The sequence below is a fragment of the Gavialis gangeticus genome, unplaced genomic scaffold, assembly GCF_001723915.1.
Source record: "Gavialis gangeticus isolate Ggan-Ray unplaced genomic scaffold, GavGan_comp1, whole genome shotgun sequence".
NCBI lineage: Eukaryota > Metazoa > Chordata > Crocodylia > Gavialidae > Gavialis > Gavialis gangeticus.
This window is the reverse complement of record NW_017729024.1, coordinates 9,537,742-9,550,383: the sequence shown is the minus strand read 5'-3', so window position 1 is coordinate 9,550,383 and position 12,642 is coordinate 9,537,742. Positions and strand designations below refer to the sequence as shown.

At 38.7% G+C, this 12,642-nt stretch overlaps 1 protein-coding gene across 4 annotated transcripts in view; it reads right to left on the bottom strand.

Annotated features, from left to right (window-relative positions):
* Window positions 1–12,642, bottom strand: part of KIAA0825 (KIAA0825 ortholog) — a 446,673-nt gene that overhangs the window by 266,127 nt on the left and 167,904 nt on the right. For all 4 annotated transcript variants that reach the window (XM_019516881.1, XM_019516884.1, XM_019516882.1 and 1 more), the window contains one exon: window positions 6,868–6,978. In XM_019516881.1, coding sequence (XP_019372426.1) covers window positions 6,868–6,978 — 111 coding nt within the window. The remainder of the gene's footprint in view (window positions 1–6,867; window positions 6,979–12,642) is intronic.

The following is a 12,642-nucleotide window of genomic DNA, read 5'->3' as shown; positions in this document are numbered from 1 at the left end:
GAGGTAGCACTTCCCTCCCTCTCTCTACCCCCTTCAACATAGGTGCCACAGAAACATCCATCCACTCTATTACTTCTCCAAGCTTTCTGCCTTCACATTTGTTTTCCTTACTTCTTAGACAATCCCAAAAAAGGGACTAGGAAATAGGGACAGCAACAGCCAGAACAAGATAAAGAAATACAGCAACTTCCTCCTCAGCAGCTCTGCAGCTGACAATCCTGTCAGTGGTTGCAGGGTGAGGACTGCCAATCTTATCTCCCTAGTGGACCTGGTAACTGTACAGTCCTTTAGGGCTGTGTGAAGCTTCAGTCACTGATTTGATCTGGAGGAGATTTGGCCCGATTTAGCAGCCGAATCTCCGAATCTGAATCAAACCAGGAGACCCATTATCTCTCCAAATTGAATTGGGAGCCTCCAAAATTGATTTGGAGAGATTTGATGATTCAGCCACAGACACAGCTTTGTATGTTTTTTCTACATACCTCAAGGTACCAGGCACAGCTTGTGAATGCTGAGATGATGAGGCGGATGGAGCATCCCATGGGAGTGCAGGGGACACCCGGCGGTGGAGCTGGCAGTGGACTGGAAGTGCTTCTGGTCCACTTCCAGGTTCGCCACTGAGCATGCAAGGGGCCTCCCTGCACTCCTGAGGGATGCTCAATCCACCCTACCATCTCAGCGTTCACGAGCCGTGCCCAGTACCTTGAGGTATGTAAAAAAACCATATAAAGCTGTGTCTATGGCTGAATTGATGATTTTCCAAATCCGAATCGAATCTTCAGATTTGGATGAATCAAATTGGGAGAGTGATCCAAATCAGTGAATCAAATCACTGTCTCTTGAATCAGGCCAAATCCGAATCGAATACTGCCCGCTTTGCACACCCTAACTGCCCTTACCAGTCAGCTACCCTTATTTTATTCAGCCCTTTAAACATCAGGCACAAGAGTGAAGTGTTAGCCAATAAACTTCGAGGAATGTGACCCCCACCTGTGTTTACATGCTGCATCACATATAGGGTTGGAAGGGTTGGAAATTTTCCCTTACTGTCTTATCTTTCATTGTTGAATGACATTTTCAAAGCCATTGTCCAGTTACTCAAAAAACTTAGCAATGTTTGAATTTGGGGTGACTTTTACCCATTACTCATTTTGGTTGTCAGTTTATGGATCCATAGTTATCAATGAAGAAAATATATGCACTGTATGTGTAAAATTAATGTACATACATTTTTTGTGCACTGATGCATAAACTATATGTGCATAAACTCTACCCACCAGAGCTCACACTCCCATCCTTTTCTATTAAATCAAACCTTCTCCAATAGAAGCAACACTTTTCTGTTAGACTGGAGAAGGATTTATGTATAACTGTACAGAAAGTTTATGTGCCATTTATGCACAGCTGGTGGCATATAACTGAACATGTTTCATGTGGCAGCTGCTGATTGAAAAACTCTTCCTTGTCAGGTGCTGCTGTAGTTATACTTCCACAGGTCTGTCACAACCCATCTCCACTTAAGCATTAAAAATTCCTAGTAAATTATTACATGAAAAACGTTGTTTAGTTCAGACTACTATAAAGAAACAGCAACATGCTTGCATGCTTGCAGAAGCTGGTGGGGGGAGGGAAGGAGCACTAGAGCATGCCTCCCTGCTTGGCAGGAGCAGACAACATGGGCCTAAGCTAGTGTGTCCAACCTGTGAGGTGTTTGCACATGAGATGCAAAGCATCCTGGGATGCTGGGGGACCGTGAGTTAACTTGAATCTTGAGGGATCTGTGACAGAAGTTCAATAAGCCAATTTAACCTAAATCAGTTAAGTCTGATACTACTTCCATCCAGGTTTATCTTAAATCAGTTTTGGCCACTTTGAAGGTGGTTTATGTGCACTGAACTTCTGTTGGGTTACAGATTTGAACTGGTTTCTGATCACTTTTACTGGTTTGTGTGTAATATCTGTCCCTAGCCCAGGGGTGTTAAACAGGCTGAATCCAGCCCACAAAGGTGGGTCACCCAGCTTGAGGGCTTCTCACTGGCTGGACCACCGAACCCACGGTCAAATTCAGTCCACAGAGCTTGCTGCAATAGCTGCTGGAGACCCTGCATTGGGAGTGTTAATCCCTGCAGCTAGCTCCAGAACCCACAAAGTTAATGTTGCTTGCCTCCCCTCCACTATTACCACTATAGAAATGTAGGGTTTTTTGTTGCTCCTGGCAACTAATATGGGCAGCAGGGGTAAAGGGAAGGGTGAGCAACAGCAGTGTTAACTTCTTAGGATCCTGAAGTAATGTAACACATTACTATGCCAAACATACATTACTAACAGGATACTTTGGTAAAGAAGGTCATGTGACAGAATGGAATTATACTTGCAACACATGGTCTTTAGTGTAGTACTAGTTGAGCAGTAGTTGACAATAGATGGGCATATGACTGAAGTGAGTATGTGCCCTAGCTGTTCATTTTGATGCTTTTATGGGTTAGCATCAGGTGTATGATATGTGTAGCAACCTTAATTACTTGGCAATGACATTTTTAATGTATTAACATTACACATCACTGCTAATTTAAGATAATTTTAATGTGTATTATTATATATGAATAAAAATCTTAATAGAACTTGCAGTAAAAAGGTTTTTTTGCACATTTTTACAGCAATTAAACTTTCAGGGATAATCCCTTCTATTACAAATCACTTTAAAAAAAATTACACTTTCCGAAGATAACTGGTTTCAACAAATGAATAAAAACAAATTTGTAATTACACTACTAGACAGGTAAAAATTAAACAGTTACTACTATTAAAAGTAACAGCTTTAATATTCTGACTTAAGTGTGAACTCTACATTTTCATTAATTCAGTGACATTACAAGGACATTTGTGTCTGTCTTCATCTGTATTTCATATATTTCTACAGCATCCTTCCTATCAATGCCTTCCATTGCCTTCAAAATATGAGAAAAGGAAGGGGGTTGGTCAGTTAGGTATGTGAAGAATAATATTTTTAAATTATATAAAAATATATAATATATACATAATTGCCCTTTTTAGAATATTTGGGTAGAAATAAAACTTGTCTGTCATTGACCAGATGGGAAGTTATCATACTGCAATATACACTCGTTCTTGGCTCTTTACGCCTCCTGCAAATTGAAATGTACAGTGGTGTGACTCACTCAGAGGAAAAATAAAATATTGCAGACATTCCCTACAGCCACTAAACTAGCACCAATAAATGCACTGAGAAGTTTTGTATTGGACATATGGAGAGGCATATGTTCTATCATCCTCCTAGCTCATGTAGCAGTGAACATAAGACTAGCCTCATAAAAGAGACAAAAGGTGAAGTATATATAAATATCACACACATAAATGTTCAGTTTTGTAATAGTAGGAAAAGACAGAAATGTTGATTTGCACAAGGTAAAATTATATGAAAGCAACCTATAAACCACAAAAGCAAATCACTAAAAGAACATTAATATTTATGAACTAGTCATTAAAGTTGAATAAACAAATGTGCTATTTCATTTGAAATTCAAGATGAAAAATAAATGTGAAAAAAATTCAATATTTTTATTAGACAAATGGAAAATTAATCCCAATATACTTTAAGCAAAAATTATAAAAAGTTAAAGAAACAAAATACAAACTAATATATGCAGAAATTTAGAATTCTTAAAATATTAAAGATTTCAAGGATTGATCTGCACAAATAAATTTATCAACTTTGTTGTAATAGGATTCAATTTACCATGAAGCATAAAGCTGAAAACATAAAATAAGGATTCGGAAAATTTTAAAAGAAAAGTTTTCTGTAATTTGTATATTTTTTCACTCTTTATTGTTTATATAGCGATACGGGATGAGAAGAAAGAAACTTCCATAACATTAATGCACAGTAAAAAAAAATTCAGAACAAAATCAATACTTCTCAAATTCTGGCCCTTTTTCAAGGCAATTAAATTATGAATCTTTTACTGAATTTTCTGAACAGGTAAATGTTTTGTTGTCAAAACCAGGAATTAAATATTTTTCTATTTTTCTGTCAATTCCTGCATGAGGTTTTGGCCATATGACACACTGGCCATACAAGGACTTGCACTCTTCTCTCCCTTTCAATTCGCTGTGCTGAGAAAGTTATTTCCTAAGTGGGAAAGGCAGTGCCTGGAATTCCTCATTTACGTTCCTCTGATTTTTCTCCCACAAGGTGGAAATATTTAGGCCTTGAGTATTTTAAAGCAGCTTTCTGCTACTCCTCAAGCATGTCTACACAAGACATTTACTGCACATTTGACTAATAAGCAACTACACTTGTGCCCCTATTAGGCTGGAGTAAACTAATTTACTCTGCAGCAGGACAGTACTTGTAAATAGCACATGTAGATACTGCCTAGTTGCTAGCCTCACGCTGAAGCTACCTCATGCCTCAGCCAGCCCGTCCGTAGCACACTGCACCAAGGGAAGCAGCCCCGGGCTCGCAGGCTGACCTCTGGTGCCCCCTGCCAGTCAGATCTGTGTTGCCCAGGCTTCACGTCCTGTGCCTGAATAAACTGCTCCCAGGTGCATATTCAAATGGTAAGCCTGGGAGCAATTAACTCCAGAGGAATAACTTCTGCAGTTTATTCAGGTGCCATAATTACACATGTAGATGCACCCCTCCAGGACAAAATTGCTTGAAAGGCCAGTGGTGAAATTATGATTACAAAGCAGTAAGTGACAGTTTTGCTACTCATTTAAATGGGGCCAAGATTTCACTTTATGTAAATGGTCACAGAACATACTCCCCTTTGGCCATGTACAGGTGTTCAATTTCTACTGAGAGCATCATAAAACAAAACAAAAAAGGTTTAGAGACATTCATACTTTTTCTCCTGGAGCAAAAATAGCCTCTCCAAGAGAAAAATAACCCAGAAACAACCAGGGTTAAAAGAGAGTTTCTCCCAGGAGACTGGACTTCTGCACACCTTCCCCTGGGCTAAAAACCTCCTGGGGCCAGGCTTTCCTGGTTTGAGAGCCCCCTGCTTGCTTTCCTTTGCCTTCCCCTGCTGCTTAGTTGAAGATGTTTGAAAAGCCAAAAGGGCCTGGGAGGAAAGCCAGAGGGCCTCTAGCTCCCAGCCCTTCCAGCATCCTCTTTTCCCAACCCCCACCTCACTACTCAGTTGGGTAGCAGGGGTAGCAATTTAACAGTTGGAGAGGTGGGGAGCCTGGTGTGTGGAGGCTTTCCCCAAGATTGGATCCCAGCCCTGGTGACTTCTCTTCAGCACTTTGCTGACCTGGAGCAGAGGGGGATGAGGCAGGCTGCTGTGCCACAGTGGCAAGATTTGGGAGCCTTGCTGCCATGGCAAAATGCCCCCACCTCACTCTGCAGTGCTCTGGGTCAACCCATACCAGTGCAGGGTGACGTAGGTTGTTGCACCCCTGTGGCAAAACTACCGGAGTCTTGCTACAGTGGCTGAGTGCTCCCCTGCTCTTTGCACTGCTCTTCCCACCATGGAAGAATGGCCCACTTCTGCCAGTCAGCTGATTGGTGGGATTGGGGGAAAGGGGGGGGAGATGGCATCTTCCTGGGACTCAGACCTTCCTGGAGCTTTCTGTGGCAGCTGCTGCTTTCCAGTAGCTGCCAACTTCCATTTGACAGTCTGCTCCTTCCTAGTCAGGGAAGAGGGCAAGCACTCAGTTAAATGGTTCCCCTAAACACCACGGTGGCTCCAGGAGCAGTCCTACAGTACCCCTAGCTAGAGAGCTCATCAGTGAAGCTCTCTAGCCCTGGGGCTGGAGGAAAATCTTTATTGTCCGGGTCCTGGGCTACTTTTCTACTGGAAGAAATTTCTTCCAGTAGGAATGAATGTCTTTATGAAGGCTTTACATAAAAGGACCCTGTGGTGGCTGGTTTTACCACCCCTTTCTCTGAAAGCAATACAGGGGTGAAGCAAGGATATTCTTCCCCTGGGATGATTCATAGTATTTGCTACATTTTGAGGATTTACCTACAAATAAAGGAACCAAAATGACTTAAAACTTAAGAACCTTGCTATTCATTACACTCTTTAATGCCAGCATAAATGTGACCTCAGAAAGAGAGCATATTTCTTTTTTCTTTTTCTTTTGAAAGAGAAAATCATTTTTTCTTATAGTAAATCTGAATATTTGCCAAAACATCTAAAATATGAAAACCAGAGGGGAATATCTCTTGGAAAATGCCAGAAGTCAAAATAATTTATTGAGGAGAGGGAGGAGGCAAAGGGGTTAGAAGATCTTACAATGGGTGTGGGAGTACTTTGCGTCCAAAATTAGAAAGCAAATGACAGCACAGCTGGTAGCATATGTCTCATATATAACTTGTCATTATAGGCAGTGACACAGAAAGCAAAATTAAGCATTTTCTTCTAATCATGCAGTAAGCACCCTAAAAATCAAACACAACTAGACAGTGGAAAAATTTGGCATATTTTCAATGAGTTATTTAAATATCAACCTCTTTTTTGACCAACCTTAGTAAAGACAGGGATTTAAGTTCATTCTTTTGTCCTAAATTATACACCATGAAAGCTGCACCTGTGCTAAAGCCTACATTTTTTTCAAGAACAGTATAACTTCAGGTTTCATTAAAATATCTTGAAAATAATTCAAGTATCAAACATAATACACCTGCCTTCAACCTGAGTCTTATTATAGATTACTGAAGCTTAAGAACAGGACATCTTTCCAGTTGGTGAAACATGCAAATTCAGAACAGGTCTAATATATTAATTTCAACAGCCTATTTTATCTCGATGTATTATATGTGTGATATTGTACCAATATTAAACCAGTATTTACTATGCAATACTTGTTACACAACAACAAAACTGAGATACTCACTTAAGTGAAGGACAAAAAGATGCTAAGCAAGACAGCCAGTATAAAGGATGATTAATATTTGCTTTAGAGAAACCTGGAGGAAATTGCTCAACAAAACCATTCTTAAATGACCTGGAAAAAATAAATAGGTCTGAATTAAATAAAAGATTAAATACATGTTTAAGGAGAAATATGAAATGCAAGAACTAAGAGACTGATGTGAAATTATTTAATTGTATTGTATCCTGTGCAATTAAAACAATCTCAATTTTCTTTAGACATTGTTTTTTGCACCTTAGTATTTATATTTGGCATTACATATGAAGAGCTAAGAACACATGCATTTCATTTAATATTTCTTCTTATACACTATGTTTCTAAAATAAGATTGGAAGTAGATAAAGTAACCAAACTGAGTTACTTTTTAGTCATTCATTTCCCTTATGCTTCTTATTTTAGAAACCAGTACTGCCTATTATTAATATTATGATTATACTCAGCAGGCTCCAGACAGCATGTTAATTTTCCTGCATGTTATGCTGAAACCTATTGGCTTCAGTAAAATTAACACTTTCACAGTCTCAGGTTACATAACAGTTTCTCCATTTACTTCACGTAAAGTATGAAGGAGCTATTTCAGTAAGAGCACAAAAAGATACACAGCACAGGGAAAATCATTGTACATAAACAATAAACATCAGTTACACATACATTTTAATATGACCATCAGCATCAAAACAACAACATTCATGGAGTGATGATACTAAGCTTTCTTCAATGTGTTCAACCAAAGTAGAGGCTGAAGAACACAAGGGAGGTGGTGTGAATAAGAAACAAAGTAATTCATAACTGCAAAATTTAGGAAATATGAGGACAGCTATTTGAATTTTGGTTTCATTTGTTCTGGAAGTGGAGATGCACCTCAAAAGCAGTGTGTAATTTGTGTACAAATACTGTCCATTGAACGTTAAAACCCTCAGAATTGCAGAGACATTTAATTACAAAGCATGAAATCAATAAGGACAAGCAACATTCATTTTTTGAGATAAAGACCCAGGAACTGCTTGGTACTAAAGCAGTAATGAAATCTACAACTACTATGGATAAAAAGCTTGTAGGAACAGCCTACATAGTGGTGCAGAAAACTGCTAAAGCAAATAAATCACATACCTTTGCTGAGATTTTAATAATGCCATGTGCTACTGAAATTGCAAAGGAAAAGTTTGGAGAGAAGGCCAAGGTACTTGCAAAAATACCTATTTCAAATAACACGGTCAAACAACAGATCACTTCTATTTCTAAAGACATAGTTTTGCAGTGCATTGATCAGCTGTGTGAGAATGACTTTGCTATACAATTAGATGAATTCACAGACATTTCAAAAATTTCCCATTTACTTGCCTATGTTTGGTATGTGTGGAATAAGGAAATAAAGGAAGACTTTTTCTTTTGCAAAGAGATTAAGATGACAAGGAAGTCAGATGACATTTTCATACTTTTAGATGATTTAATGATTTCTGCAGAAATCAGCTGGATAAATTGCACTGGGTTCTGCACTGATGGAGCTACAGCAATGACTGGAAAGCATTCTGGTGTTGTGCAGAAAATAAAAGCCATTGTACCTAGCGCTATTTGGACACGCTGTTTTTTACACTGTGAGGCGCTTGCTGATGAAGATACTGAACTAGGTGTTCACAGTGTACTGAACACAGCGGTGACACTCCTGTTAATTTCATTAAATCCAAAGAAACAAACTTCAGGTGCTTTGCTGCACTTTGTGAGGAAGTGGGGGCAGAGCACCATTCCCTGCTTATGCAGACAGAAGTGAGGTGGCTCTCTCAAGGTAGAATGCTTACTTATATATAACTCATCTTTTGAGATTAAATATACTTTCTTAGCCAATAGGAAACCTGAACTTGCCAAAATGCTGAAAGATGGTGTGTGTCTGGCAAAACTGGGTTACCTAACAGGCATATTCAGTAAAATAAGAAACTGAATAAAACTATATGAGGTGGGAGCACTACTTTTATTGCCCAGCATGAAAGAATTCAGGCATTCAAAAGAAAACTACAACTCTGGAAAGTTCATGTCTGTGGGGACTTTACTGATATGTTTGAACTCTTACATTCTTTCATTCAGGAAAGAAATATTGACTTTGACATAATTAAACCTCAGCTAGCAGTCTATCTGGTCTGCTTGACAAATTTAATGCTTATTTCCCTGAACTCATGATGGAACAAGCCACTACACACATGTGGATTACAACCCCCTTTAGTGAGAATATTGAAGCTAAACTTCCATCCATTGTCCCATTAAAACTATAGGAAGAGCACACTGACATTTCATCAGACAGCTCCCTCAGAACCAGGTTTAACAAAATGCTGCTGGAGACATTTTGGTGAGAGTTTTTTGATGAATACAGAACTGCATTTTCTGCAGCACTGAATGTTTTGATACCGTTTAATACCACCTACATACGTGAAGCTGGATTTTCTGCTATGATATCAATGAAAACAATGTACCAAGCCAGGATGAACATTGACTATGTATGCATGTGTGCTTGTCACAGATACCCCCATGTCTTGAAAAAGACTGTTGCTCAGCACCAGCAACAAGTTTTACACTAAGTAAAATAAAAATAATCATGAAATACATATAAAATTGGGAAAATGGAAACTTCACAAAGAAAAGATTTATATGGGTACAACAACTATAAATAATTGATATAATATAATGATAATATATCCATCCAGGTGATATGTCAGAATAATTTATTTTATGTCAATTATAACTTTTGTACCTATATTATCATTTCCGTTGTATATTAGACACTATATAGGTGTTTAACTGAATAACTATCACTTTAATACAGCATTTAATCTACTGGATGTGCAGAAAAACAGTTGTTGTGGCACAGGTGGGCCGTGAAGTTTCTATTGCATGCTAGAGGGGTCCTCAAGAAGAAAATGGTTGAGAATTCCCGACTTAAAGGATCCCTTTAGCTACTTTATACTACACTAGGGAGTTTCCCTTTCCTTAGCTGCATCAAGTATGAGTTTATAGCTCACTGACTTCAGGAGGGGTAGATTTGCCCTAGTATACTAACAGAAATGCCAAGCATCTATTTTCTTCTTTCTTTTCATTTTCAAATGCTACCAGTATATTTTTGAGAGGAATTTTAATAATGAATAATACATCATTAAAAATTTAGGTAGCCCTATGTCGCAAGGGTGTGTTGCATTTCCCAAGCCTGGGAATGGATATGGGAGAGACAGAGGGGGAATAAAAATATCCATGTAAATTTTCCAAGCTCCTTTAGGAATTAAAATGTAGTTAATGTACAGAGTAACAATATACAACTGTTTTAATAGAGGTTTATTTAGTTTTTACAAATCTTTCTATATTATAATAGGAGATCTCCTAAACTAGATTCAAGCTCAAGAGGATATAGGCATCCCTTAAGTAGAACAGTGTTGTTATTTTTATTTATTAATTGGGCTGCATTAGTATCCAGAAGCACAGGACACAAATGTTCGCTATCACCTAATTCCACATACATAGACACTTGGTTTTCTAACAATGAACAAAGGACCAACCTGGGACCAAAGCTGCTGCCAGCCCACCACTGCTGTCTGTCTGGGTGGGGCCAGAGCCACCAGAGCAGGGCCAGAGCCAGAGCTGGAGTCACAATGGAGAGTAAGAAGCAGTGGTACAGAGGGAATAGGCAGCAGGGGGAGAGGCACTTCTGGGGCACAAGCACCAGGGAGGATGGGGCATGGAAATCAGAGAGGGCAGGTGCCGGGGGGTACAGGTAGGAAGGAGAAGGCAGTATGGAGGAAGGCCCCAGGGGCACAGGTGACAAGGGGAAGCAGGCACCAGATGGCAAGAAGAGGGGGCAAGTGTTGGGGGAAACAGGTGGCAAGGGACAAGGTCCAAGGGAGAGGGATCAGGCCACTTGACCCCTTCCCCCCACAGCCTGCCTCCCTGCCACTGCTTTCCCTGCTGCAAAACTGTGGAAGGGACAAAGTTAAGACAACTCTCCAATAATTAGATTCTATACATGAGAAATTATAACACATTTATAATTTTTACATGTATGGAGTCTAATTATTGGGGGGTAATCTTAAATTCAAAAAGTCGTCTTGAATTCAGTATTGATATTATCAAAATAACAGTTTTGATAAAGCCTAGTCACTCTCACTCTCTCTCAAAAAAACATATACTTCTTCAACAATACACACTGAAGAGTTACAGAAATTTTTGTAATAGAACAAATTAAGTAAAGATCTTTAGAGCTTTTGTACTATCAAACAGGTGACACAGACTTTGGATTCTGAATCATGAGGTTTGGGGTAAAAAACTTCTATGTCAAATTTCAAAACTGATGTGGAACCGTGTTATCACTTTAAGGATGTACATTGTTTAAACATAATATCGTTAAATATCATAAAGAATGAAGTGTATACTAATAATTCATTAATCCTTGGTGCCAGCAGTTCTCAGTGTCCACTGCTGGCAATAAGTCTTGCCAGGAAAAAAAAAAATCTAACTCTGTGCCAGACAGTTGAATTCAGCTACTCTTCTGACAGAAGTATAGTAATAGTTAGTGGAAAATTTGTTTTGACTGTAAGATATGTTCAGGCAGCTGCCTATAATCTGAAAGTGGTGGATAGCATCTGTGAGAGTATTTAATACCACAGCAAGAACCCAAGTTACAGTAGTTTTATTCTTCTGTAGGGTATGACAAGGTGAGAATTGATCTTGTAAGATTCAGTGCAGGTGTGAAATGATGAGATGCCAACAAGATGCATTCTAATAGTGTTCCCTTGTACATTTTGAAGGATTTGGTGCTCTATAATTATGAATTGTGAATAATACACTGTTGCACAAGTTATAACTTGCATCTCTTAAAAACAAAGAAATATTTGCAACTATTAAAACAAGAGGCAACTATTTTTACTTAGATAACTTCATGGTCAATTGTACTGCATTTTTTTAAACAAAAACTGTAAATAAATTACTACTACTCCTTAGACTGGACAATAAATAGGACAGAATAAAGTTGGAAACTAAATTTTCCAAGCAAACTGAATCTGTAATTTTTCAAAAGACAACATATGCTGATATCTTATACACCAGCGGTTCTCAACCTTTTTTAGATTCAAGGCACCTCTAGGAAAATGCTAGCTCTTTATTTTCACTCTGTTTTTGCCTATAGATTTCCCTACAGTTTGTTGCAAAGAACTCAGAAAGACCACAACTATGGAATTCTATATTTGAAACCTCTGGGTTTATCATGTGAATTAAGTCTGTAAACCAAACAGTGCTAGACACCCTCATTGAGAATCACTATTATACATAAACATTAGCAGGAAAGCAAATAGAACTTTACCATTATCTTATGCAATGGAAGAAACTATAGCCTTTTTGTCAGCATGAGACAACTGGAAATCTGCTCTGACCTGAGCTACCCTAGGAACATTACAGAAGGCAACGTGAAGGCTTAGGTGGAACTGTCATACGTTAGGGACAGAAATTACACATAAACCGGTATGACAGATCAGAAACCAGTTCAAATCTGTAACAACTGAAATTCAGTGCACACAAACTGTTTTCAAAAGTGGTTTAAGATAAACCTGGACAGATGTACTATCAGACTTAATTTGAATGTGGGGGGGATCTGGGACAGAAGTTCAATAAACTAATTTAACCTAAATTAGTAAACTCACAGTCCCCCAGCATCCTAGGATGCTCTGCACCTCCCCTGCAGTTCCCTTTCTTATTCACTCCAAATCT